We start from the raw sequence: 27264 nt of genomic DNA on the forward strand, positions 1-27264 counted from the left end.
TCCCAGGAGTCCCCAGGAACTTTGTGCAGTGTATCTGACGGAGCCGTGAGGTACCCGAGCCACCAGTCTGTTCTTTGGGCCATACCTTTAGTTCTGCACTTTACCCTTTCTTCCGAAGCTTCCTGCCAAAATGAGTCTCTTCAAAGACTCCGAGCAATTTATTCTGAAGGTATTTCAGGTCTTGGAGCTCTCAAAAGCTTTCAAACTGTGGCCTTTCGGCTGGTCTGCTACCTACCTGCAAAATAACCTTGTGTATTTCCCAAAAGACAGTCGCAGCTCGTCTCCTCTGAGACCTCATTAGGAAAAGCAAAGCTCCTGTGCCGCGGTGGGCTCGGCCCTGTATCCTGACAGAAGAGGGCCACTGCTCGGTGCCACTCAGCCTCCTGCCCTGCCCCGGGGATTGTCCCCTCTGTGCTGGCAGATCCGCAGAGATCTCTGGGGACATCTGAACCAGGGGAGCCTCGGAGTACAGGGTGTCATCAGAACAACCTCCTTCATCAACACCTCTTCACGGATTTGTCTCTTGAGAGCTGAAGCACCGTGGCTTCACTGCTAAAATACCGCTGTTCCTTGCTGCACGAGCTCTTGGAGCTTGGACCTGTCGCTGAGCCGTGCACGTGATGGGCAGTCCGCCTCTGAAGTTCCCTTAGATGAAGTGGCAGCTAGACTTTACCCTGAGAGCCCGAGGAGAGTGTCAGCTTGGCCCTGCTGCTGCGAGGAGCGTCCCTTCATCAGGAGTTGTGTCCTGGGTGGTGAGAGTCTGCTGTGGTGTTGGTATTGGCTGTGTAGGAGGGCTTCTCGCTGTGCTTTTCTGTAGGACTTGTGTCCAAGAATACAGGCTTTCAGAAAATGCTGGGCTCACCTTCTCCAAATGACACTGGGTTTCCAAAATGACTTTTCCCATCGAAGCCTGGGCCGCGGCCTGTAGCCGTCGGTGCCAGTCCCTTAATGCAAGGGCGCTTTTGGTAGCGTGACCAAGAAACACTGAACTAACAAAAACTGGTGCTTTATCCTTCTCTGAATACAGCTAAAGAAGCCTAGTGCTGGGTCTCAAGTAGGAAATATTTAAATTCCATCACCTGAACGCTTCTTTTGGCAAGCTGCTGGACAACATGAGAAAATGGGGTGTGATATTGGTATCTTACATGGTACTTTGGAGAGGAAGTGAGGTGACCGTAAGGAGGATGTTTCAAAAGGCTGGGCTCTTCAAAGAGGCTGGATCACCAAATTGCTGGCACTTTCTAGAGTGCACCAGGGGCCAGGAAACCCCTTCTTTGAATGTACTGCCCTTGTGGAGGAGGGAGCCTTAAAAATTTGGCTTTCTTTACGTCTTTCTAGGAATGGAGGCTTCAGGACTCTTGTGAAATCTCTGTAGTGCAGTGTGTGGCTGTAGAAAATCCTCTTCCTGAAAGACCTCTCTGGCAGTGTCGTCTTTGGGGTGTACAAAAACTGCCTGCAGGGTTAACCTGGATTGGATTTATTACACCATACGTAGGGCAGGGTAGGTCGGTGTCACAGAATTATAGAATATCCTGAGTTGGAAAGGGCCCATAAGGGTTATCGAGTGTCTTGAGGCTTCACAAGATTGCTTGATTGCTGTTTGTTGTGCTGGGGAGCTTGGAAGAGCACACAGGTACTGTAACTGGTCCCAGATGACTCTTGCCTTGCTGGCTCTGAGATGTTCTCTGCCTCTGGTCTGTACAGGCAAAATCACTGCAGGTTTTTCTGTTCAAATACACTAGCTCTGGAGCTCCTGCTCTTATCTTCTCATTCAGAGTTTCTCCTTCTTTTCCCATTTCCTTCTTTCTGTGCACTCTTCTTTCACGCCAAGTTCCACGGTTTCTCACTTGCCCTTTGGCAAATTTTTGTGGCATCTCTGCTTGTGCCTCCTTGCACCCTTCTGGATCACCTTCCTTCCTTCCTAATACGTGTCCTTTGCATTTAACTTTTGCAGTCACATCCTGACTACATTTGCAGCCATTTTGGTGGGGTTAGCAGAAGTGTCTTATGGTGTTTTGTTGTTGTTTTCCATATCTGCTTCTGGACCTCATATCTGTCATATTGCACATTTAAAACCTCTGCTTTTCAAAGTCATTACAAGAAAGCCAAGGAGCATCTGCTCTGCTTTTACAAACAGAATGTCAGCAAACTGCTGGGTTGGCCAAAATCATGGGGTCATTAAATCACTGTGATGTTTTCCATTGTCAGTTTGAAATTCTACCACTGGAGCCTAAAAATAAAGTGCTTTCAATTCTGCATGTGCGGGCAAACTGTCACTTTATGTTAAATGGATTGATTAAATGTTCTGCTTAAGTGTGCTCAATGAGGCAAGTGCTACCAAAACTGGATCATCTCAGATGAAACGTCCTTTTCATTCCTGAGACTTCCTTTAAGAAAGCAGAGGGCCTAGTTAAGCTCAGACTTGAGCATTCAAAAGCATTCAGCTGCATTTAACCAAATTTGTTCCTTTTCTTGAAAGAGCCGCTTGCTATCTGGTGTGTATAAATTCAGTACTAGCTAAATTGAAGTGCCATCAGGTACGTGGTGAGTCTGTGCACTGAGTTTATGCTCTGCCCTTGAAGGCCTGTGATTCCTGCTGATGCCAATGTAGTCGTTTTTGGAAGTGAAGCAAGAAGTGAGCAGGCTAGACAGCCTGGCAGCCAGAGACCTCACTCGTACTTGTGTGTCATGAGGGCTGACAACTTCCCTGGTAGCCTGAGCTGCTGCAAAGCTTCCATTTTAATTGTTTTCTTAGAAATTGCACTCTTGAACTTAAAACTTTCGTCGGGCAAAGGGGGAAGCAGGGGCATGAATTGCTAGCTGCACCCTCGCTGATGGGAACGGGACCGTACCACCAAGTCAAGGTGAGCAGTGACACCAATGTCAGTGGAAAACAGTGATTTAACCAGGTATCGAAGCAGCTAGACTGACCTGGTCAGCAAAATATGGTTTAAAGTCACAGCTCAAGCCTTCACTTTTAGCTTTGACTTGAAGGTTTGCCTGGTATCTTAACACTCCAACAGACGCAGTTCCTAGGAAGTGTGTTGCTGCCTTCCTCGTTTCTTGCTGCTTTTAGTAAAGCAGATGGGTTTCAATATCTCCGTGGTATAGCATTTGCTCTAGATTCCTTTCCCCACCCCATGTGTGCACGCACTTTTCCAGGTCCTTTTCCACAGAGAAGATCAATGAAAGGTGAAGAGAAGACGCTGGACGTGTTGCACAGCCCAACAAAGAACCCCATGGGACTTGACTCATCCTCAGAGCAGGTTCAGAGGTGTACAGCTTCCAGTGAAGCAGCCCTGTCAACTGCACATACACAATTGTTTTGCAGCCAGATGAGCTGAGATGATTTTTATAAGCTGCTCCTTTTTGAAGAGGGGCACTTTCTTCTGTTGTTCAAGGGCAGATTTTAAAATGGGCTTGACGTTCGTGTTGGCTTCTGAGTGAAAGGTGCCCAGAACTGCAGGGCTTTGTTGAAGTTCCTGCTCTGATATTTCTGGCTATATCCAGACAACTTAGGCTGCAATGATGTTGTTATGCTGTTTTTCCTCCGTCTTGTGGTCTTTATCAATTTAAGTGAAACTTGGGCCGTTGTTGGCTTTATTTGCATTGTTTAGCAAAAGAATAGAAACAGCCAGGTCAATCTTTGCTGTGCAAGTTGAGGACTTTCCAGTCCCACTGGATTGTCCTAGAATCACAGAATCATTTAGGTTGGAGAAGACCTCTAAGATCATCTGGTCCAACCTTTTAATCTAGCACTGCCAAGTCCGCTATTAAACTGTGTCACTAGGTTCTACATCTGCACATTTCTTGAAGACCTCCAGGAATGGTGACTCCACCACTTCCCTGGGCAGCCTGTTCCAAAACCTCACAACCCTTTCAGTTTGATATCAGCCATATCGGAGCGCTGGAGCGTTGGGAGCTACCTGAATCTTCTGCCTGGCATTTACTAGTGCTCAGGGAAGTCAGTAGCTTTCTTTCCTTCACCTCTCACAGTTATTTCATGACGTGTAGAGAATTGGATTCCAGGTTGCGTTTTCAGGTGGCTTCATCCAAGCATGCTATATTGTTTCCCTTTTTCCAGATTGCATTACTCTTTGTTTTTGAAAATTGAGTTTTCCGTGCTGTTACAAGATGTTTGGGTGAAAGCTGGAAGAGATGAAACTCTGTGCTGTGTGCTGCTTGGGTTGGGCGTGCGGGGAACGGGCATGGACCCGTGCAAGACGGGTGGGTACTCTCAGCAGAGCCACAGCAGCATCACATAAACTAAAGCAGCCATTTAATAGCTATAAATTGCTCTGGCTTAGGTCAGGCTGAGGTGAACTCCAATTAGAGAACTGTAGAGCTGATAGCAGCTCTCTGGGTTATGCCAAGAGGATTCTTCTGGAAGCAGAATTTGACTTGGTATTCGTAACAGGTTCTTGAGGCAAAAATGTCCAGGTGGGGGCTTGTTTCATGAAAAGTTTGGTCTAAACTCACTGCTCATTTCTATAGCTTAAATATGTCCATAGTTTCTTTAGCTGAAAGAAAGAAGGGTTTTAAGATATTTTACAGGTATGTCCAATATTAGCTATGATATCACACATCAAAGCGTGGGCTCCTGGAATCATTTATATCCTGGGTATGCAGAGGCGTTGTACATCGCTGGGCTTTGTGCCTGACAACTGCAAGGATGTTAATTATTATGCCATAATTCATCGCTTCAAGTAGCTTGCAGCACTGTTATTAAGCCAAATTCTGAGGCCTTTGGTAGGTCATTAAGCAAAAAGTAAGTAAAGACTAATTTACTCTCTAATTAATCAATGAAATAAATATATTCTGAAGCCCCGTTTTAAGAAGCCGTGAACTGTTTGGGCGAAAAGTGAATAAATTATGTAAAGATGTATAAAACGAAGAATAAATAACTTTTCCCCTCAGTTTAAATAATTCTGGAAAATAATTATTTCTGCGGCGCCATATGAGCCCAGACCAGTTCATCATTCGAGGGGCTGCCGGGCTGCCGAGAAGCGATGAAGAATGTGCTGGAATTTTACCCAGTGAAGTCCTGTCCTTGAACCTCTTTTGCAGTACGTGACTGAGCAGGGCCAGGCTGCTTTGCAGGCGGCATTTCTCAGACTGCTGCTGGGGCTGCAGCATGGCGTGACCCCTCAGCAGGAGCCGGGTGCCTTCCCCAGCCGTCAGCGTCCCGGTTTCCTCCCAGAGCTCATCCCCAGCTCCTGAACCCATCCTGAAGCCCAGCTCAGGGCCATCACTGCCACCAGTGACTTTTTCAGTTGCCATCCCTAGGTCTGAATGCATATTGGGAGTGCTGACTCAATGGCTTCCCGCGGGGACAGCAGATCAGCTATCAGCTCAGTGGCCTGTGGGGTTTCCAGTTTTTTTGACCTGCTTTTGCACCAGCATCTGACAAGCTTAAATCCCATGGTACTGAAGGATTACAGCAAATATTTGCTTTTCTTTCTATTGTAGTAGCGTCTGAGAGGTTGTTTCTGAACTGTGAAGTGTGTTGTGCTGAAACACTGTTCATACGCTTGAATTTTAGGTACAGGTCCTTCCCGAGAGCATCCAGCTCGAGCAGACGAGGAAGTTGCAGAGAGGTGAATGTGTTAAGACAAGGTCACGAGGGCATCTGTAACAGAGGTAGATACTTAAACAAAATCCTCACAAGCTCCCTACCGCTACAGACCATGATACCTTTTGTAAGCAGGCTGCTTTCTCACCTGACTGGGATGAGGAGGAGACATTTTGTAGGCATAGCACATCTGCCATCATCCCACTAAGTGAAGGACAGTTGGAGGGTGCCTTTGGTGCCTTGTTTTTTTGCATTACATAAGCATGTAAGCTGCTAGGATCATTAGAAGGATCTTCTCCCCATATTTCAAAGCCAATCGCTTGTTTTGACGTTTGCAGTCTGGCTCTTTGCTAGCGTTTTTCTGGTTGCTTTGTCAAAACGAGCAGCCTGTATCCTCTCATTCTGTTTATGTGACTTGAAATGGGAAGTTCAGGCGTCTATTAAATTCCCATTGAGAGACAAGTGCTGAAACGTGAGCTAGGTAACACGTCGTGCAGCTCTCCTAATATTTAGAGTCGAGTGATTTAAAGAATATAAAGTCATGAAGTGGTGTGTTTGGTCAGAAGCACATTCTAGCATCTTTTTATCGTTGTGGGACAGCTGAGCAGGGAAGTCCTAGTGGGCAAACAGAGAGCTACAGGAGGGATGGAGCAGGGGACTGAAGGCAGCTGGCTGCTTCCAGAGGCAGTTTCTCTTCTCCTGAAGTGTCTATTTCTGGCTCATGCATATTATGGCACAGATATTTCCCAGAAGATAATGTGGCTTTTATTTGAAGCCAGCTCTTTGCGCTGACTCCAGGTGAAAAGCCAGGCTATTTGGGTTATGGGCTTGTATGTGTAATTCCCCTTCGGTGTGATAGGGAAAAGAGCCCCAGTTCTGCTCTGGGCTTTATGTAAGGCTGAATCCTGCGGTTAGCACGGCCAACCTGTGGCTTTTGGGCCACACGTGTGGCTTTAGCAACACAAACAGGGTGGCAGCGTGCAGCTGGCAGTGGACCTGTGTGGAGCAGGAGCAGCAGGATGGAGGCGGGCGGTGGGACAGAGGGGACTGCTGGCCAGGGTGACAGCAGCAAGGGCAGCCAGAAATCATCCCCCAGTACCGTGGGGAGCAGTGAGCCTTCAGAGGATTGCTGATCGCTGCTTGTGAGCCCTCCCTGGAGATCACCTTGCCTTTTGCTCTCTGGAGGACGCAGCTGGTGCATCTCAGCTAGGTGGGGGTTTGCGGGATGCCGCCCTCAACACTTGTCTCCCCGTGGGAACTCACGTTGCTGTGAGGCTGTCAGCTGCCTGGGGTTGTTGTGATGTGCTCTCAGGATACCTTGTCTGCCACTCCGTGGCTGTTCTGTGACGGCGGAGATGCACAGCGCAGCCGGAGCCGGGGTCAGACTCTGCGTGGGGACTCTGCAGTGCAGGTGAGGACTTGTCGCTATTTATCGCTTCAGAGTCGCAGTCAGAGACCACAACGAGCTCTAACTGGGGGGTGGACAGCAAGGCACGCCAGGTCAGACCTGTGATTTTGTCTTCAGCTGGATTCAACTTCAGATTAGTCAGAGAAAAATGTGTGGAAAGCAGTCACGAGATGCCAGATACATCGGTGTTTTGTCCCTCAGGAACAAATAAGCTGCGGGAAGCTGGGAAGCACATGAAGGTACAGAAATGTCCTGTTCTGCCAAGGCAAGCAGCACTTGGGAAGAAAAACCAACGGTACAGAACATGGCTAACCTTGGTCACAAATTAAATGTCTGGAGCTGAAATCTATCACTGTTACAGCTCTGCAAGTGGAAAGATAGCTGGAGAAATCTGTGTGAATAAGAAAATCCAGTTGCAGCAGCTGCTGCTGTGCCACTCTTGTCTTCTCTGGCTCAAATGGAAAGTACGTGAGCTAAGTCCCGGGGACAGTCTTGACGAATCCCTGTGCGTGCCCATTCCCCTTGGCCTCCTCTGTGGCCTTCCAAACGCTGCTGTAAGGCGAAATGTCCTGGAGCGGTGCAGCCACAATATGGGTCCTTTTTACCTCCTCTCTTTTCCCCTGCTTTGGACACAAATCACGTGCCTGCCTTTGTAAGGGCTCTGCTGACCTACCCGTGTCCTGCCTGCGATCTCCTGGCTGTCTTTGCTCTGCAGGGCTGCTCTTCATTGCGCTGTTAAATCAGCCTCGCAAAGCACCCTCACACTGCCACCTCTGCTGCCCACTGCACGAGGGAGGCGTTCTCCAAGCAGCCACGTCCTTCCTGCTTGTTTCCCGGATCTCTGCTTAAAAATCTCCTCTCCGAGCTCCCACAGCAAGTCCTGTAACCCGTCACCCAATACTCAGAGGCAAACTCATTGCTCAGTTCTGAGGAAGAGTCCGGATGCTCTGCAGGTGAATGGGACATACGGTCATGCATCTGGTTAGGCATAGGCCCCGCAGCAGCTGGTGCTACCTCGAAGCATCGAAACCTCAGTTCCTCGTGTGCTCCTCGTTGTTCTTGTCAGCTTGCAATAGCAGAAAGTGAAGCCCTCCCTTCTGGTTAGCGTCTGCAGTCCCTGCTCCTTGGCACAAGGAGTCAGAACACCGTATATACCGTGTGCTGCTCACACTGTGGGATCGACTCACAGGGTACTAGCTGATACTGAGCTAAGCACCGAAATGAATAAGCAGGAGGGACTGAACGTACTCCCTCCCCCCAGCTGCTGTGGTTTTTCTCACTGAAGCACTGAGCCACGAGGGCTTGAGGTGGGCGTTGGGTAAGTTGATTAAAAATGCATCCAGTCCTGGCTGCGGGCATCGTGCAGGCTGGGGCCTGAGACGAAATCGGGGACAGCTCGCAGGTCTGTGCTGCTGTTCTCCTGGCTCTGGGCACTGCTGGTGCCGTGGCTGGGGAGCGAGGGCAGGCGTGGGGGAGGCATCTCATCCCTGTACCCGCTGATGGAGGTTCTGGCTGGACGTCGTTGAACCTAAAGGATCTCCCTTGAAGCTGTCACCCCAGCTCAGCAGCCCCCACAGCTGCGTGCAGGGGGCACCTGGGTTGGGGCACCAATGGGTCCAGTTTCCCTGTGCTCACAGGGCTGGAATGTGCTCTGTAGGGCTCTGCAGGTAGCAGAGGATGTGGACAAAAGTTTTCAAACAGCCTGGTGGTTTTGGGGTGTTACGCTTTAAGGACCACTTCTTTTTTCAGAGTGGAGGTCCCGTTGTCTTCTGAAAGCCAGGCCCGTTTCAGCTTTCTAAGTGCACAGACCCCAAATCAGCTGGTTTGAACAAACCCTGCCTTGGGAAATATATCTTGAAACATTTGTAAAAAAAAGTTCTTGCTTGGAAAATTACCTGCTGATGTGTTCCTAAGGAGGGTGGTCACATTATCTCAGTGATGCCTCCAGCTTAGAGGATTTTATTGTGTCTAATACAAGGTATTTATATTTGGTTGGTTTTTTTGGAAAAGGATGTTGTAATCAGAGTTTCTGGAGTCTTCTAGGGAGTGTGTACTCCCTCTCGATACTGAATAGCAGACAGTCAGCGCATCTCTCTTCCCTGCCCTGAAGCACACGGGGTGGCAGTGCGGAGGGCCGGGGTGGTTCGCCTCCGGGCCTTAGGGGGTTCGCAAGTGAGTGGTTATCACTGGGGATGCAAAAAGCTTAATTTCTGACCGTGTCGCCTCCCTCCTCTGTGATACGAAGATAGTTAGAGCTCCTTTAATACTTCTCTTGTATCCCAGCCTCCCCAGGCTGGGAACCAGCTGCTCCTGGTACACCTGCAGTGCCAGGCACCATCGTGGTTGCATCCTGTAATACAAGCAGTGGTAAAAGAAGCTTCGTGGATCTTTTCCATAGAAGAAGGCTTGGCTTTGACGTGTCTTGCCCTAAAGCATTTCACCCTTTGTGTTTTCTAGGAAGATGAGAAAAGAGACAGCGAGTTCCAGCCCTGATGGCACTGCTGCTCGTAGCCCGGGTCGCGGTACGGGGCTCTGCCGCCCACATCACCCTGGGAGGCTGCTTCAAAGCAGGCACAGAGCCCTCGTGATGTGGATTTTGAGTGCCCCAGGACAGCCTGTCTGTCCTTCTGACTGCTGGGTGGGTTGTAGCGAAGCTCTTTTGCCCTTCCCCCTACTCCCAAAGTTTACTGAAAAGCAGAATCAAAAGCCAAGTTGGGTTTTGACTGGGAGCGTGTTGCTTGCTGCGATACGCTGGCTGGCAGGAAAGGATATGTGGGGTCAAAGTCCTAAGCACAACAAGGTGAATGCTGGAGATTTAGAAATTTCATCAACTTCAGTGTGGCAGAGGCTTTTTGTGTGTGCGCGCGCGCTTTTTTTGGCATAGGAACAAAACTTAAATGACTAAAACTAATCGAGCCTGGAGGCTCATCCTCTATTCACTGGTAGCCGTTATTTGGGACACCTGTTCCAAAACCATGTAAAGCATTGCACTTTTCTATCCTGGCACCATTTCACGCATCCCTGATGCACTTTTTACCTAGAGGTGCGTGAAGCCAATGAACCCAGACACGGAAAGGCTTCTGAACCAGGCCCCTGGGGCCAAGAAGGCCAGCACTGCCAGGGGAGGTGGCCTTTAGACGGGCTGTAAGCACCAGTGCTTCGTTCTCTGGAAAACTGGAAGGAAAACAATACAGACTTTGGTTGCCAAAATGCCAGCAAAGCCAGCAAGAAGCTGTTCGTGCTGCCTTTTGTTAAGGTTGTTCAGAGCAGTGGTAAAGAGTTGTCCAGTCTCCACATTACTTGGTTGATGGGTCAAAGATTCATTAGCTGTATTTTCAAAGGTCGGGTCTGTGACGCTTTATAACTTCATTGCTGCCTTGATCTCCATAAACCCACCAACGTCCAGTTACTTGCCGAGGAACTTCACTAGTGCCTGTGATAACGCGACTGTTTTTCTGACTCTCTCTGCTGGTGGATCTCAAGGCAGTTCCTGGGAGTCACAGCAGATAAGTAACGTATGCCCATCTGCCTGCTGAATCGTCCCGATTCGCGCACACCGACTCGAGGTCTCACGTAGGCTGCTTACCAGAGACCCCTAATTTGGGTCCTGTGGCCATCAGGGCGTCTGTGCTCACAAAGCTAAGGAGCAGCTCGAGCCCCTGACTGCCCACGGGTTGCCTCTTGGGATTTATTTGTGTATATTATCATGGGGCTGGGGAGGGGGACGGCAGAGAGTGTTAGGATGAGCTACCTGCTTTGTGAGAACTATGAACGTGGCGTCTCTGGATGTCATCCGTAAACGAAGAGGGATCTTTCTGCTTTTAATCAGGTGCACAAAGCAGAGCAGGGATGGGATTCCCTGGATTCCCTTCCAGCACTGACCGAGAAGGGGTAGCGTAGAGGGACAACGTCTCCCCTTGCGGCCAGTGAGGAGAGGGTCCCTGGGGTGGGGTGGTGCCACCCCCAGGCCTTGTGCAAGCAGCCTGCAACTAGGTGGCAAAGAGAACTGACGGGAGGCGTAGCAACCCTTCTTCCTTCAAGCACTAACGATGCTTCCTATCTATAACCAGCACAGGCTCCCCGCTGCCTGTAGGGCTGGCTTCTGTGCGGGGAGACCCACCTTTGAGCTGGGTAAGTTTTGCTTGGCCTGTGTCCCTCTCCCATCAATTAATTTACAGGGAAATCCCTTTTAGGATGGGCTGTGCTACAGAAGTCTAAATACCATATTTGCTTGTGTAAAGCAGTAGTTTCCCTCCGGGATTTTGCCCCCAAAACCCACGGTGTGACCGTTGCATGCATCTTTTTCAAGCCCAAAGGCAACGTGCTCGCAGTCGGCCGCTCGCTGCTGCCAGGGGAAGAGCTGTAACGTGCCCTTGGCCATGCCTGGGAGAATTAACCAAATTACCATGGCCCTGAGCCGGTGCCAGCTCCGCAGCGCAGAGCACGGAGAGACTTCAGGGCAGACAGCAAAGCTGGAAAAGCTCGCAGGCTCTCCCAGCCCGCGTTAGTTTTGGTGGCCCCTCGAACAGGACAAGAACTAACGGGCTTCGACTGCTTCAGGCAGGGCTGCGCTCTCTGTTAAGGGCAGTGAATCTCTGGAGGAGATTGTGGAGTCATTAGGGGAGGTTTTAACTAGCAAGCCAGGCACGCATCATCCTGGATCCTCCGCTGTGATAGAGAAATGGATGAGGTGACCTCTGGAGGTGTCCTGCTAGCCCTGTTTCTTGTGGTTCTTCCCTGGGGCTGTAGCTTTGAAGAATTACCTCCCCCATTGACTTTTTTTTTTTTTTTAAAGCACTTGCAGCTTCTCACTCACTTTGTGGGGGATGTGTACAGCTGATGCAGGCAGTGTCTTTAGAAGAGCTGCTTGCAGTGTGCATTGCAGTTGCCGCTTAGAGGCTTGGTCTGGCTCTGGCTTGGACTGCAGCAGGGCTGAATCACAGGGGAGAGGAACTGCGAGCGTGGCACAGCTGCTGAGCCGTCTCGTGCTCCCCTCTCAGCCGTGGTCACCACCATGAGCTGTCCTAGAGAGCTAGAAGGAGAGGCAGAAAGCAGAGGCAAGGTAAAACATAAAGTCTGTAAGAGCTGAGTTTGTCTCTGAAGCGTGAAGTGTGGCATCTGTGAAACTAATAGCATCACTGTCACCTTAGTGAGACTTGTGCACTTGGGAGTTTGGCCCAAACGTCCAAACTCAGCTGTCCAAATTGATCTGCCGTATAGATTTGCTCAAAACCATCACGCTAATTATCTCCCAAAGACTCCCAGCCTTCAAGGAAGCCTGGGCAGAGCTGGCTCTGCCCTAGGTGAGTTGCAGGGTTTGTGCTCTACCCTTGTGCAAAGCCGGAGTTGGCTCTGGGTCACGCCGTGTCTGTGCACAGCTTCAGTGCTGGGCAGTTGCCGTGGGGTATTCTTGGTGGGTAAATGTCCAGTAAGAAGTCCTAAATCTGAAAGTAACCAAACTTATAATTTAATTTTCAGTTTCTGCTGAGTGCTCGAGAGGATTTTAAGACGGCGTATGAATAATTAACACTAGCTATCAATTTACAGCACTTCTCTTGCTCAGACTCTAAGTCCTACGCAAAGAGAGTAAAAATCACCCTTTGAAATTTCCTAAAGGGAAGAGGGAAGGTAAATAATTACCCGACCTCCTGAGATTCTGGGGAAGTTAGAATCTTCTATTAAAATGATTGAGGGAAAGAAACCCCACAGCCTCCTTTGCAGCAATTACAGATCTTAAACTGACTTAGAAGTCGGGGAATTCGGTTAAGATTCCCAGAGCTACCTGTAGCTGCGTCCCCCTGGCTACACTTACCTCCTGCGTGATTGTACGTTTTAAAGACCCCAAACCCCTGTGTGTGTACGCAGGTAGTTCCCAGGAAAATAGAGGTAAAATCTGGTATAAAAACCAGAAGTCATATGCGGCTTTGCTGGAGGAGAAGCCATCTCTTCCCACTCTGTAGCATTTTTCTGAGCATGCGTCAGTTTGCTTCTGGTGTGTTACTGCATAGGGATGAAATTAATCTAAGGGAGAGAGCCAGAGGTGGTGCTGCAGCCGCACGTCCCCGACTGTTGGTGTTGCACGGCTGAAGGTCTCAGTTCTGCTTTCACCGAAAATCCCATCCGGGCGTTCGGTCTTCTGTGACAGACATCCTTTAAAGCAAAACAAAGAGCGCAGTTTTGCATTAAATATGTCATCAGAAGATCATACTGCTGTGTATGCTGATTATCACAAGGAGAATACCGAACAGGTTATCCTTAAACTCTCTAAAGAAATTCACCTCCAGGCTGAACGCCAGGGTGCGAAATATTGGCTTGAGAGGGAGCAGTTTTGGAAGGTGATAAATCCCTGGAAATAAGATGAAATTTCTGAGTGCTCCAAAAGTGTAACAAACAGCTTATGGGAATAGAGAGTTGGCAAGAATAATTCTTGTTTGCGAAGAGCTTCTAGAGGATGGAGCAAAATGATGTGGCGTAGCATCAGGGGAAAGTCCAGCCTCGTAGTGAGGTCACTTTGTCACCTGGAGCCACGCTCATCTCTGTACAAGGGGGAGACTTGTCGGGGCGAAGGCAGGAGGTGTATATGAGGGTGATGTTTGCATGGACCCAAATCTGCTCCCAGGTGTTCCCCATCCCTGCTTGGAAGGGATGTGCCCTGTGTGCGTGCCCACGGACTGCCTGAAAGTCCTTGGGGTGCAGAGACCAGAGGCAGAAACCCCCTGGAGGCTCACCAGCTACCGAGTCTTTCACAGGTATTTGGCACCGTGATCCCTCCGGATCCTCGTGGCTGTGACGGGGTCAGCTTGAAAAGGAGTTCCTACGGCAGGGTTCGTTACCTGCGTGGCCGCGTGGTTCGGGTAGGTTCGTTCGATGGTGACGAATACCTGCTAACATCCGTCAGAGCCAAGCTGCTGAGCGGAGAACAGCCCAGCGTATAAATCTCTGCTCCTTCTGTCGCTGCCTTTCAACAACAAGCTAATTCCATTTAATACATAACGGTAACGCTTAATTGGTGATAGAAACCAGGAGGAAATGGGCAAAAATGGATACAAATGCATCTTGGCTCTGATTCAGCTGGTCCTTCGCTTCCCCTGAATCTGAAGAGGAATGTTAGAGAGGGACAATATGCGAAAAGCATCCATGGGAGAATGCCAGTGAAAACACACTGTCTTGCTGTAGCTGTAGTCAGGCAATGTGACAGCTCTCCTCTGCAAGATGTAGGATGCTTAACCTGCTTCCCTTCAGATAAATGTGTTTTGGGGCATCTTTCTCTATTTGATTTCTTCCTTCCTGACTTTGTTCCTAACTCATAAAAAAGAAAAAAGCTCCATTCTTTGGAGCAATGAATAATTTAGGCTCCTAAAATGTAAAACCCACTATTCTCTGATTGACTTAAAATGTACTTTGAAACCTCAAACCCAGCTGCTTCATCAGGTGCAGAATTTCAGCGGCGTGCCACTGCAGGCTTCTCTCATCTTCCTGCAAATACGTCCAGGTACGGGGTCTGCCCCAGAGCCCGCTGTGGGAAGCTGACTTCATCTGCTCACCCGGCTCCCCTGGACGCCGCCCTGAGATTTTGTTCTGTGACCTTGCAGCCTGGAAAGCGCCGTGTGCAAGCAGGAGGCATGAAAAATAGGAGGCTGCAGCTCGAGCCAGAGGCGCTGCGGGTTTCAAGCGAATTTACGGCGCTCGTGGGATGAGCTTGTGCTCGGAGGTGAGGTGTCCAGGCGCAGAGGGTGGCTGGGGCGTTGATGGGTGCAACTACCTGCAATGCCGTGGTGACACAAGAGGGAGCTGTGGGCTCTCCTGAGATACACCAGGGTTCACCCAGGCATAGATGCAGATGTGAATGGGTAGGGGAATAAATCTTGGAGCACAGCAGCCTCTGAAAAGACAGATCAGGCGTCCGTTATGCTTATAGGTCCTGGGTTACTCGGCTACTAAATTCCAAAGAAAATAAAAATGTCAAAGAAAATTTAAAAAAAGAAAAAAGAAAAAGAAAAACCAGGAAATTTAGAAAAACCAGAACATTTAGAAAAACTAAATGTCAAAGAAGATACAAAAAGAGAGAGTTGGTTGTTCCTGAATTTGATATGGCTGTGGGGCTGTGAGTGAGCTGCCGAGAATTACAGTTGTAAGCCAAATGTTAAGCTTTGTTGCTCGTAGATACCTGTTTATTTTAAATTACACCTGATTGTAATTCCACATGATAAATGGTCGATGCTTTTTAAATTTGGTTTGTATGAAGTATTTCTTCCAGCTTCGTCTTGCGAGGGAAAGGATGGCCTGAGGGCAAAATGCTAGTTTTGGGCGCAGGGTCTAAAGTTCATCTCACGTGGGCTGTGTAAGATGTTCCCTGGGGCCTGGATCTAGAAATGAGACTTATGGGGAATGCAGGATGTGTGAGACCTGTGCAGGGATTCCTCCAAAGCCTTTCCCAGGTCTGTAAGGAGCAGTTTCACCAGCAGAGCTTCCTAGAGGCTTCAGATCTGCTGCTGTGCGACTCCAGGGCTAGTACGCTGCGTGGCACTCTGCGGGCTCTTCCCTAGGGCCAGCCCGCGCTTTGATCATGGGCAGGGCCATGCCTGCTCGTCTCACAGCAGGGTGCTTTACACACAGCACAGTGTTTTGCTTCAAAATCATGTCGGGGAGGACAAGCAGGGTGCGTACCTGCATCGTAGCACAGCAATGGGTACGCTTCCCAAGAAGCAAGACCCATCTCAACGTCCTCCTGCAAGCTGACTGCTCAACGTGTGAGACTTTGGTGGGCATTATGAAGGCGTCTGCTCACCTTTATTTATTTCTTCTTCCCTTAAGGCCAGACTTCTGTAAAATAAAATTTAAAAAAAGAAACAACTAAGTTATTCTGGACTTCATAGGCTCTTTGATACCAGGTTATAGACGGGCAAAAGAGGACTGCAGGTCTCCAGTTCCTGCATTCCCAGCTTAAAATCACCTTTTGGATAAGATTTTGTGAGTTACCAGGTGGTGGGTGGCTCCAAGCACTGTCAGCAGCCCATTGCTGCTGGTCCGTTACCCTGCCCTTGTGTTACGCTGTCCCTCTTCCCAAATATCCAGGGTAAATTTGCTTGGAGAAAATCACCGCTTTCCCTCCCCCTCTCCCTTTTGAAACCTTTTAAATTCCTCTTGCATTTTTTGTCCTCGTTCTTGCCTTTCACCCCAGTTCCTGGGCGGATACTACGTGCTATACTTGATACAGTCTGAGCTATAAATAAGAAGCAGTTTGTTGGAAAGTAAAATTAGCAGGCCAGATTTTCAAACTCGCTTCTAAATCTGTGCCTAGCCACCTCGGAGTGTGCATGTCCCCGTTTTCAGAGGTGCTGAATCTTGTTGCTATCCTTGATTTCAATGGGGATTTGTGGTGCTCAGGACTCCTGGAAATCAGGTCACTTTTGTATTTGGGACTTGAGGATGGATGGAAGAGCCTGGCCTCCACCACTGTGTTGTAAGGGGAGAGACTGAGACATGGAAAGGTCAGGAGCATGCTCTGGGTTGGTCACTTGCCTGGTAGCAGAGTGAAATAGGGATTTTGGGAAGGTCGCTTCCGTATATAAGGGATAGGAGATTCTCAGTGAGCGACCACAGACTCCCTTCCATCCCTGTGGTGAAACATCACAAGCCCTTGAATTCACATCCTTTACTTTGGCTTGCATGAAACGTGGTTCTAGGCCTTTGCCAAAAGCTGGAAGTGTTCCCCCGACGTGAATGCTGCTGAAAGGCTTTGTGTGCGCTGCGACCGTGCTGGGGGCGAGTCGTGGTGAGTTACGGCTGGAGGTTAACCGCAGAACTTTCTTCTGTAACCATCATCACGTGGCACCAGCTCTGTCCTGTTAAAGTCATTGGAAGTGTTGCTGTCCGTGGGAGTATAATCGGGATTTGGTCAGGAGAAGGAGTGAGAATTTCCTAAAGAAAATAAAATCCGGACTTCAGGCATGCGGGAAAATACAGATGTGGGCTGAGGGTGTCACGGCAGCTCTTGGGTTGGTGTTCAAATCGGATTAGATTGCCCAGCTGAGTCTGTGGCACTGAGCACAAGAAGAAATGCCCACAGAAAGATTTCCTGATCTTTGACTTCAGTGCTCCCAGAACTGATGAAAATCAGAACAGGGACAGCTCGGTTGTGCTGATGAAAACGCACCCTGCTTAGGTGCTGCTCGCTGAATGATGCAGTTTGTGTTTTGAAGCGTGTGTAACACACTGGTATTACCCAGTGGTTTCGCTATTTGAGATCACCGTCTCTGTCCCGTTTTCCACTAATGCAAAGCAAAATACTTTTGAAGTGTAGGTTATCATATGGATTGCTTCCTGCATCGAGGAGCCAGTGCCCTGCTGTAAAAGAACCGAAATACAGCTGTTACTGCTAGGAAGATAGCAGCTCTGACAACTTTCTTTCCCAGGGTGGATGCGTTGGCTGGTGCCATCCGAAGAGCTGCTGTTGCCCACGCTCGTGCCCGTGCCGTGCTCTCCAGCTGCTGGGGCAGCCCCGGGTCAGTGCAGCTGATGTCTGGTAAGGCTGGGGCAGGCTGAGGTGCTGCTGGGGCCCCTGCAGGTCTCTTGCAGCCTGTTGTGACCCGTATGGGGGGTTAGTGACATTGCTGAGAACCAGAGGACGTACAGCTTTGCAGCTCTGCAGCCTGCCTGAGCCTGCCGATGTGGGCACGTATTGGAAAACGGCCAGAGAAGCAATTAATCTGGAATAGTTTCTGGAGATCTGTAAGCTCTTTAGGGATGACCCTGAAGGAAACGAAGGCTGAGGCTACTTTCCAGGTGCCACAGGAGCTCATTCATGAGAGCATCATCAGGTGAGGTGCGTTCCTTCTGCTGGAGGCTGCAGGGGGCAGCTGCGAGAGGTGCTGGTGCCGGGTCCTCAGGCTCTGAGCAGTCACCGTGCCACGTCTCCTTGCTCCTGGACGAGCTGTGAGAGTCCCCCTGGAAAACAGGGAGGAATGGCCACATCTCACCGGAGTGCAGGCAGCTTCCAATTTGCTTCGTGCTTTAGGAAACAACTCCGCAGAGTTGATTGCCTGCGAGCAGGTAGGAGAGCTGCAGCTGGAGCACAAAGGGAAGGAACATTGGAAGAGGGGCTGGTTTGATAGATGCTTGTTGACACCACAAAGGGAGAGAGAGCCGCTTCACCTGCCACCAGGAAAATGGTTTGGGGCTTCTGACTGCGTCTTTGGCATCTGAGTGTAGCACAGCTTTTGTAATTAAATTGAGCCTCTGGTTAGGAGGGCACAGGTTAATGATGAGAAAAGCTGCAGAGGATGTGGATGCCAGATTTCTCATTTCTACAGCTATTTAACTAGGGGCTCTGCTCTACTAAACCAAAACAGAGATAGAGTATCCAGCAGAAAGGTGTTTGCGTGCAGGGCATCCAAGAGAATTTTTCTTTGTTAGCTCAACGGTCTCTGACTTCTCTCTCTAAAGCATCCTGCGTGCTTGCACGTCAGGACGGGTTTTTGGCATCCTGCTCTGCTCTCCAGAGCTGTGCTGGGGAAAGAGCAGCTGCTTCAGCCTGCATTTTCCATGTGCTCTCCCAAGGCAGCTTTTCCCTCTTCGGTAAGAGTGTTTAAATAGCTATCTTAAATGAGCAGGGATTACAGGAGGAGGAGGTCAAAGCTGGACTTGACTTACTTGACTTCCCAGAGCTTTATCTTGGAGAGCCGCTCTCCGATCAGTGCCGCGTTCCCCGCCGTTGCGCACACCCTGCGGGTGCGAAGCATGCAGTGAGCTAGCAGAGGGCCTGGCTCCTGAGAGCAGGGCTGAAGTGTGTTCAGCTTTGGGCCCCTCAGTACCAGGAGGACATCGAGGCCCTGGGGCATGTCCAGAGAAAGGCTACGAATCTGGTGAAGGCCCTAGAGCACAAGTCCTGTGAGGGGCGGCTGAGGGAGCTGGGGGAGTTTGGGCTGGGGAAGAGGAGGCTCAGGGCAGACCTCATTGCTCTCTGCAGCTACCTGAAAGGGAGGTGTGGGGAGCTGGGGGTCGGCCTCTTCTCACAGGTAACTGGTGACAGGACCAGAGGGAACGGCCTCAGGTTGTGCCAGGGGAGGTTCAGGTTGGAAATGAGGAGACATTTCTGCTCAGCAAGAGCGGTCAGGTGTTGGGACGGGTTGCCCAGGGAGGTGGTGGGGTCACCGTCCCTGGGGGTGTTCAAGGAGAGGTTGGGCCTGGTGCTTAGGGACATGGTTTAGTGGTGACATTGGTGGTAGGGGGGTGGTTGGAGCAGATGATCCTGGAGGGCTTTTCCAAACTAATGATTCTAGGACTCTATGAAATGCTATGAACTAGCTTTTCTGCCCAAACCAGCACCTTGTCAGACTGTGCCCAGCATGTGGGTCAGACCCCCGCAGCCTGGTTGGGCTTGGTGTGGAAAACAGACCCCTGGGGGGCCACGGCTCATCCTGACTGTCCCTAGACTGCTAACTTCATTAGCTAGAGCGCTGCTTTAACGACCAACGTGCTGACCGGTAGAAAATCCCCGTATCCGATGGGCTGTCCTGTGCCTCTGTTCTCTTACACGTCTCTTGTTGCTTTTGGCATTCGGGAGGCAGTCTCATCAAACACTCAGAGTCCCGCGATGGAAAGAGCATGGGGCAGGGGAATATACGGAAAAGAGAAGGGAGAGATGAAAGAGGAACGTCCTTTTGAAGTAATTACTTAGGTTAATGCCGAGTTTGCCATCCGTTACGAACCTCGGGAGGCTGTAGCTGGAGAAGCTCTTCTGAAGTGGGGTTCCTCGGGGCAGGAGGAGATGTCTTGGACAACGTGACGCCCATCACGAGGGCACTTGGCGTGGGCAGTACCTGCAGATCTCAAGTGCTGGGTAAGCTGCAGGAGTGCAAGCCAGCAAACTGGAGAGGCTTTTGTGGGCATGACACATGGGAGTCTTCTATATTTTTTTTTTTTTTGCCTTTTCAGACCCTTGAAGTTCTGATTGAGAGAGGAAAAAAGGCTCCTAGGCAGAGCGAGCTCTCCCAGTGAGGTGCGCTTTTACTAAGCTCCTGCAGCGTGAAGCCTGCAGGCATTTTGAGAGCAGGAAAAACTAATGCAAAGATTTTTGCTGCCAAGACGTGGCTGTAAGAGGCAGAGGAGTCTGTGCACTTGCCAGCGCCTCTGCACCATGATGTTGCACTCCCGTTACCGTGGAGCAGTGCTCAAAAGGACCCTTTTTTGCCTGATCCCAGCAGCCCACTGCAAAAAGGCACCTGTTGGAAAGCCAGCAGCGTTGTGACTGCTCTGCCTCCTGGGGGGCTTCTTGCCCAAGAACCCACCACGCCAGAGGAAACACAGCAGTGGCTTTTTGTTCTTTCCCTGCCACTGTGTGCATCCATTCAGCCCTAGGACACAGAGGGAAGATCACCACAAAACACTCCGTGGTGTACCCCAATTCGGTGCCCTTTTTAATCTCCTGCCGAGGAGGGTGGTTACACTACAAGTTTGCGTTTCCTCACCGATGTTCTGCCACCTGGTTTTGGACTTTTCTGGATTTTTTTTTGCATTTCTAATCCCCGGTGTTATCAGTTTGGTCACAGGCGTGCTGGGCCAGCCCTGTTGTGCAGTGCCAGCTCGCAGGGATCTGAGCCACTGTCTTTGCTGGAGGCAAAGCTGAGGGTTGCTGGTGGGATGTGCCTGGAAGGAGAGCCTGCAGCACCTGTGAGTGCCAGCAAAGCCACCGCCTTGCTGGGAAGCTGAACTGCAAGAGAGCTGTCTGCAAGAGAGTCATTAGAAAAAATAGTGTCTAAAAGAGCTCCCCTTCTTTTCGTTGACATGGACTCCAAGTGCTGAAAGTTTTTGGAAGAGTGGGACAAACCCTCCTTGGGTTTTTAGACCAAGTAACCTAAATATTGAGGAGCTAGGAAGAAACCTCTGGGTGGGTGAGTGTCCCATGGGCCGTGCAGATCTCTGCTGATCCACTCGAGCCCCGGACTCTGGCCAGCAGAGGACGTAAGTGAAAGCTCAGGTGCCAGCTCGCCAGTTTTGGGGACGGAGTGCTGATGGCACAGTGTGTTGCCTAACGAGGAGAATGGCCCTCCGGTAACTTAATAGAATCCTTCTGCGGGCTGTGATTTACCTCTGACAAGTTAAACCAGTGCCAGATCAATACTGTGCTCTGTTGCAGTAAATAGGCTTGATTTTAAGTATTGAGTAAGAATTTATTTCTGATTAAGGGCCAATTTTTAAAGGAGAGAGTGCACTGGTCCTTCCAGTAGAGAACAGATGAAGTCTGTGGAGGGTGGACGTCCCCCAGGCGATCCCCTGGATCTCAGTCCCCTTGAAGCCATGTTTGGGGAGCCCGTGGAGGCAGGGGTACAGCTCTTTGGAGCTGGGTGACGGCAGAAGTAGCCTTGATTGGAGCAACTCCTCTTGAAAACACTTTGTTTTGAACTGCCAGAGAATGCTGTAAGTGGGGTGAGGGCCTGAGGATAATTCTCGTAAATGTTCTTGTACGTGTGCACACATCTGTCCACGTATGTGAAGAACAGAGCCCTTGTCCCTCTTCTGACATTGGAAAACTGGCCCCAGTCGTGAGATGTTGGCTGGGTGCTGCCACCGCTCCTCATGCAGAGCACGGTCCCTCGGGACAACCCAAAGAGTTAGTGACCCAGCGAGAGTATTAAAAGCCCGAGTACTTACGGTGAATACGCAGCTTCGACGTTTTCATTGTGTCACTACTGTTTAATCCTTCCTTAATCCCCTTACGCTGCTCAGTAGACTTTTCTTGTGTTATTTTCATTGTCTTGCTAATAAGATGTTGCACGTAATAGAGATTTACACTGAAAGGTATTAGGCAGGATTATATGAAGATTAGACAAGAAGCACTCACAAAAGGTTGGAGATGATAGTACCAAATTTTTAAATTTCTATCGCAAAATGATTTTACTTTTTTTCAAAGAATTTGTAGAGAATGTCTGCTGCAAAGATCAAAAAGTTGCTACTGCTCAAAAGACTTACCTTGAGTTTCACCAGTGGTTATTGCTCAGACTTGTACTAATGGAATTTGAGCCATCTGATTTGTTTGTGTTTTTTCAGTGGACCCAAATTCTGGGGGGAAAAAAGAAGGGGAATTAAACTCACGTGGGATCCCTCTTCTGCTGGACCAGGGATATGTGAGCATCCCCTGTGGTACCTCCAGTGAAGGGTATGGGCAGCATTCAGCACCCAGCAGAGACCACTGATTTCAGAGGGGCTCTGCGGGTGCTGGAAGACTTTTTGTGTTGAGTCTTTACAACCACAATTACCTAATTGCTAACTCCGAGGACTAGCTGCAGTAGAGCAAGATTGATGTATTGCAGCTGAGATTTTGGCCTGTTATTTCATCCTCCGTAAATAAATGTAGCAGGAATTTTGCAGAGGCAAAGCCACGCTGGCAGCAGATCAGCAATTAAAATGGGAAATAAAAATGCTTTTAAATAAAATAGCAGAAACCAGGAGGTAGTAGATTTTATGACTAACCATCAAAGCTACTGGAAATTAATCTTACCGTGGGGCCTAAAGCAGAACCTTGCATTTGAATTTATCACCCGTTGAATCAGGACTTGCTTTGTTCTCCTTCAAAAGCTGCAGTACGGTGTTCAGCATCAGCTCCTGAAGCCAAGCTGGGGTAGGGTGTCTTGTTTGGGTCCCTTCCGTGTGAATCCCTCACACTCTGCTGTAGGAATCTTTCGCAAGGCTTCACATCTGCCTGGGGAATCTCCTAAAATCCCATGCCTGATGCTAGGGGCTGTCAAGCTTTTTGATTTTTAGAGATCCAAGTACCTTCCAAAGAAGCCAGAGAAGCCCAAATAGTAAGTGTCTTTTAATAGTAACTAGTCTTTTCTTTCTAACATTTCATGTCTGTCCTTAGAAGTAGTCCCAAGTTGCCTGTGGTGCACAGGTTGGAGAACATCACTTGTAATGATTTGCATGCAGTAAGGCAATGCTTATTTGGGAATTGTGCAGAGCATCCTACTCCTGACACCCGTTCTGAGCTAGCAGCCAGTTTCCTACTGCCTAGTTTTTATTAGCTCAGCTAATAATAGCTAGTTTTTACTGTTAGCGCCTTTTTTATTGTTAGCGCGGTGTTGTTTGATGAATATGAATCGAGTGAATGAATGGGACGAGGTAAATTAAATGCAAGGCCTGCATTTCCCCGAGGCCATAAGTACCCAAATGCAGTCACATTGAAGGACCTCCATTTCTGAATCCATGTTTAACACCTTCTAGAAACGTAATCTTCACTGGGAGGTAAAAAACTGTTTCTCACAAACATTTCATGATAGGAAGTGGATCTATCCTGTCCTTATGCTCTGAGGCAGAGTCAGCTCCACTTCATCCACGCCATCCATCCGTGCTTTGCTGGCTCCCTCTGTCTTCTTGAAGTTGCCCGACCTGAAGCCATCTCCTAAACTGCTGGCTACACAGAGGATTGCAAGTGTGCAAGGTGATTTACTGTGTCACTGACGTGCACTACAGACACGATGACAAACACAAAATGGAAGTTGGCTCAACTCAAATGCTCTCCTGTGGCAGGCACTTCAGGAGAGGCACTTCATAATTGCTGAATTAGAAAATGTAGGCAGCTTATTTCATTTGGGGCAGTTTTGTTAACAAAACCCAGGGAAGGCAAATATTGATCTGACATGCACTTACATCTAAGCTGTTTTCCCTGGAGGTAGGGGGGAGAGCAACCAACACCCACCAGCAACAACAAAAATGTAAATGTTGGGCTTCCAACTTTATTCGGAAGCTCCGTGTTGGCTATTTTGATACCAGACCTAGTCTTTTTATTGCCACAGACTGTGAGCTGGGTGTCTGCTTGTGCTGTTTTCCTGCCGGCAATGTCAGAGAGGCCAGGCTGAAGCAGGAGACTTTCTCCTAATCTCTTGAATTTGAAAAGGGTTTGAAATTCAGCTGACTTTTGATGAGGAACGCCCAGGCTCCGAGGAGCTGAAGGCTACCCAGATTGTGTGTCAGAAGCTCACAGCGTGAGCTCCTAGGCTTGCAATTTTACCAGTGCTGCTGAGCAGATCCGTCCACCTTTACAGGTAGGCTGCGCTGTAGGGAGGCCGCTGAGATCTGCTTGGTTTTCTTTTTCAAATGAGGTCTGTGCATGCTACAAATGAAATCTGTGTGTGTTGCTCATGAGATTCCTGCTCTTTGCTGTGCCTGCCTGTCAGTATAGCCCGTAAGCTGAAATTTATGATGCAGCGCTAAACAAACGTTGTTTTATTGATTCAGGATTAGGACAGCAGGATCGATTCAACCTGACTCAGGCTCTGAGGCCAGTAGCAAGTGCGCCCAGTGCAGCTGAAGTGAGGTTCCTCCGGAAGCCTTTTTTCTTTTTCATTGAGCACCTCCTTGTTCTTCTGCAAATACGAACGTGAAAGAGTTCCTAATATTGTAGGTATCTTTTAATACTTTTGTCAACCTGAAATTCAGGTCTTGTTTCCTGTAATGCCACAATATTGAAGGTGCATCTAACTTGATGTATTTGCTGTTCCCATGAAGCACTGAGTGGCCCTTTTTGAAACTGAAGGAAGGTTTGTCCATGCAAAAATTGACATTTCTTCTTTATTCCTTTAATTGCATTAGAAGCTTATTATTTCTAACTGTATGATCTTGTCACGTCACAACAGAACAAAAAAAAAAATTAGGAAGCTGCTTTGCCAGCTCTGGAGACTTCAGCGTGTATCTTGTGATCGTTACAGGGAGGGGTTTTATGTTCTAAAAGTCACATTGTTAAGGAAAATTGGAAGTTTATTTAAACTGAAACTTTCAGTCTCTGTTCCTCCCAGGGAAAGCTTGAAAACACTAGTTATCAGGTCTGTAAAATCCTGTAGCAAATAAAAAGCTTTCCAAAAGCACTGCAACAGAAGATGTTGGAGCTGTCGAGTCAGCTGTGTACCTCAGGTGGGAGCTCTCGCATCCTCGGGGTTTGCTTGTAAGCGGCACAGTGTTGCATGATGTGTGACGTTGTACCCACTTGGTAGCACCATCAAAACTGTTAGGTGCTTTCCAGGTGGCCTGTGGCAGCCAGGGCACAATGGTCTGTCCGTGACCTGAGCATTTTTAACTCCTGGTGACAGTGGTGTGAGAGCCAGCAGCAGAGAGTCGAGCTGCAGCTGCTTGCCTGCAGCATTCTTGAGGTCCGGTGGGACACAATGTACTGAAAAAGCACTTGCTTGTGGCAGCAGGGAGCTCTCCTGTCCTGTCTGATAGCTGAGCACCACCAAATCTTCCTATCATCATCCTTGAGTTAATGTTTAGCTGGTAGTGCTAATCTTATTTCTGTAAACTGCCTGCTTGGGAAGCCTAGAAATAGATCACGTTGCATTTTTCTGCTAGAAAAACAGTGGGTATTAAGGAGCGAATTCCTGGGCTGATTTACTGAAAATAGCAACCCATGTTAACATGAGCCTCTGGGGATCAGTACATAAACACCCAGCCCCCAAGGGAATTAAAATCTTTTCAAATGTAGTAGTATTGCTTGTAGTTATTAGGTGAGATTTTAGCAGGAAATGAGTACTCTGCTTTTAGGTGTTTGCCGAATATCAAAAAAGCTGCATAAAGTTCTGTCTCAGTGAACATAATACGTGAGACTTCAGTGCACCTTCAGTACAAATGTTCTCAAATATAACATGTCTGATTATTAGAAAAGTCGAGGTTAAGGCAGGCTTCCTACCACAAACCAAGTGATGGCCCAGAGCAGCAGCTCCCAGGCTGAAATCCCGTTTTTGAAGTGCTCCCCTGGCTCTGGCTCTTTGGCCAGAAGATTCGGGGAAGACAAGCAGGAGCTCACTGCTGCTGACAATGGTGGTTTTTCTTCCGCTCATCAGGAAGGCTCTTGAGAACAGAATTGCTTTAAACAAGTGAGTAGGACCCTCCGAGCGCTTCAATATCGCTCTGAGCTGGGGCTGCACTGCATCTCCTGAGTACGTGTGAGTCTGGTGTTCACTGCCTGAGCATGGGTTGGGAACGCTGGCAGGATTTACACTTGGGGATTGATTAATCGCCGTATCCCTGTGCTGGAAGAGTCGGGCGTTTGGCCAAGTAGCCAGTGGATGTGTGAAAGTACAGAGGGAAAAATAGTTTTGCACTGTCTTGTCCGCATGTGATGTGTGAACACGGACTGGTGGGGCTGAAGGACCATGCCCTAGATGTTTGTGGGATGCTTGTCAGAGCAGTGTTGATATGCTGGTATCCAACAGTATGTAAACCAGTGAGGATTTTGTCTGAGTTAAGAAAAATCAAGGAATTCAGGATCTGATTCTTTAAAATCCACGTGGCATCACTTGACAGCAGAAAAAATAACAATTCTTTTTTTTTTCTGCAAGCCTTAGAAGTTGTTTTGGATTGAGATTACTGTTTGAATCAAGTAACATTTGCTGCTTGCTTCTGGTAAATGTTCAGACTAAAGCCTTGACTCCTCTTTTACATAAAAATGCCTTTTGTAGGATACATCTGTTTTGATCTCAGTTTGACTGTTTGTTTCTTCTGCGCCTTGCATCTAATTTATATTCCAATGAGATAAAATGAACTTGATAACAGCCCTTTAGCTTGTCATCTTAAAACACATGCTCAGCCTGGGAGAGCCAATAAAGTCGTGTTTACGAGAGTCATATAGTCTAGTGATCGGGAACAGACTGACCTGGTGGCTGTGGGGCGTTATGCAAAGTGGATTGCATACAGATCTTGTAACTAGCGGCGTTTAAAACAAACAAGGACTACAGTGTTGGATCTGAACCCTGTTCTAAAACCAATTAGAGTCAAAGAAAGTCTTTTCATGTCTTCAGTACGCGTCAACAATATTTCCCATTGGAAGAATCTGCCCTAACTTGGTGTGTAAAATCCGGATGACCAGGAGTGAGCAAGTCACCTTGCTGCCTTTACAGCCATTGGAAAGAAATGTGTTCAATATTCTGTCACTTCCCACTGGGATTATATTAATGCTGTGATTTTGGTTGTTAATTGTTTCCCATATGGAGAAAAAAAGCCCTCCAAACTAAACCTGGTGTAGCTCATGTGGTTTATTAGTTAGGACTATAGATACCATAACCAACTAGCGATGTGAGGTGGCGTAGTGTCCTTCGTGGGGACTTATCATTTATATCTTACCACAAGATACACCTCCAAGTGGTTTATTATCTCGATAGTATTGTCGGCAGAAACTGTGTCCATCTGGGGCTGGAGCAGTCCTTGTTGTCAGCAAGCAACCCTCTGTGGGGCCAACGCTTCAGCTGCAGCTTGTGATGTAGGCTGCAATTTTAGTGAAGAAGAGTAAATAGTC

The 27264-nt window shown here is 48.7% G+C and overlaps 1 protein-coding gene across 15 annotated transcripts in view; it reads left to right on the forward strand.

Moving 5' to 3' along the window:
• SLC35F4 (solute carrier family 35 member F4) overlaps positions 1-27264 on the forward strand; it is a 108561-nt gene that overhangs the window by 43804 nt on the left and 37493 nt on the right. Inside the window, exon 2 of one of the 15 annotated variants that reach the window (XM_083836748.1) lies at positions 5543-5640. The exons of 9 other annotated variants lie outside the window; for them this stretch is intronic. In XM_083836748.1, coding sequence (XP_083692874.1) covers positions 5543-5640 — 98 coding nt within the window. Of the gene's footprint in view, positions 1-5542; positions 5641-14572; positions 14692-17404; positions 18033-27264 lie in introns of those variants that run through there. 5 more of the 15 variants (XM_083836754.1, XM_083836749.1, XM_083836759.1 and 2 more) reach the window with 5 other exon arrangements.

Source organism: Anser anser (assembly GCF_964211835.1).
Source record: "Anser anser genome assembly, chromosome: 5".
Taxonomy (NCBI): Eukaryota; Metazoa; Chordata; class Aves; order Anseriformes; family Anatidae; genus Anser; species Anser anser.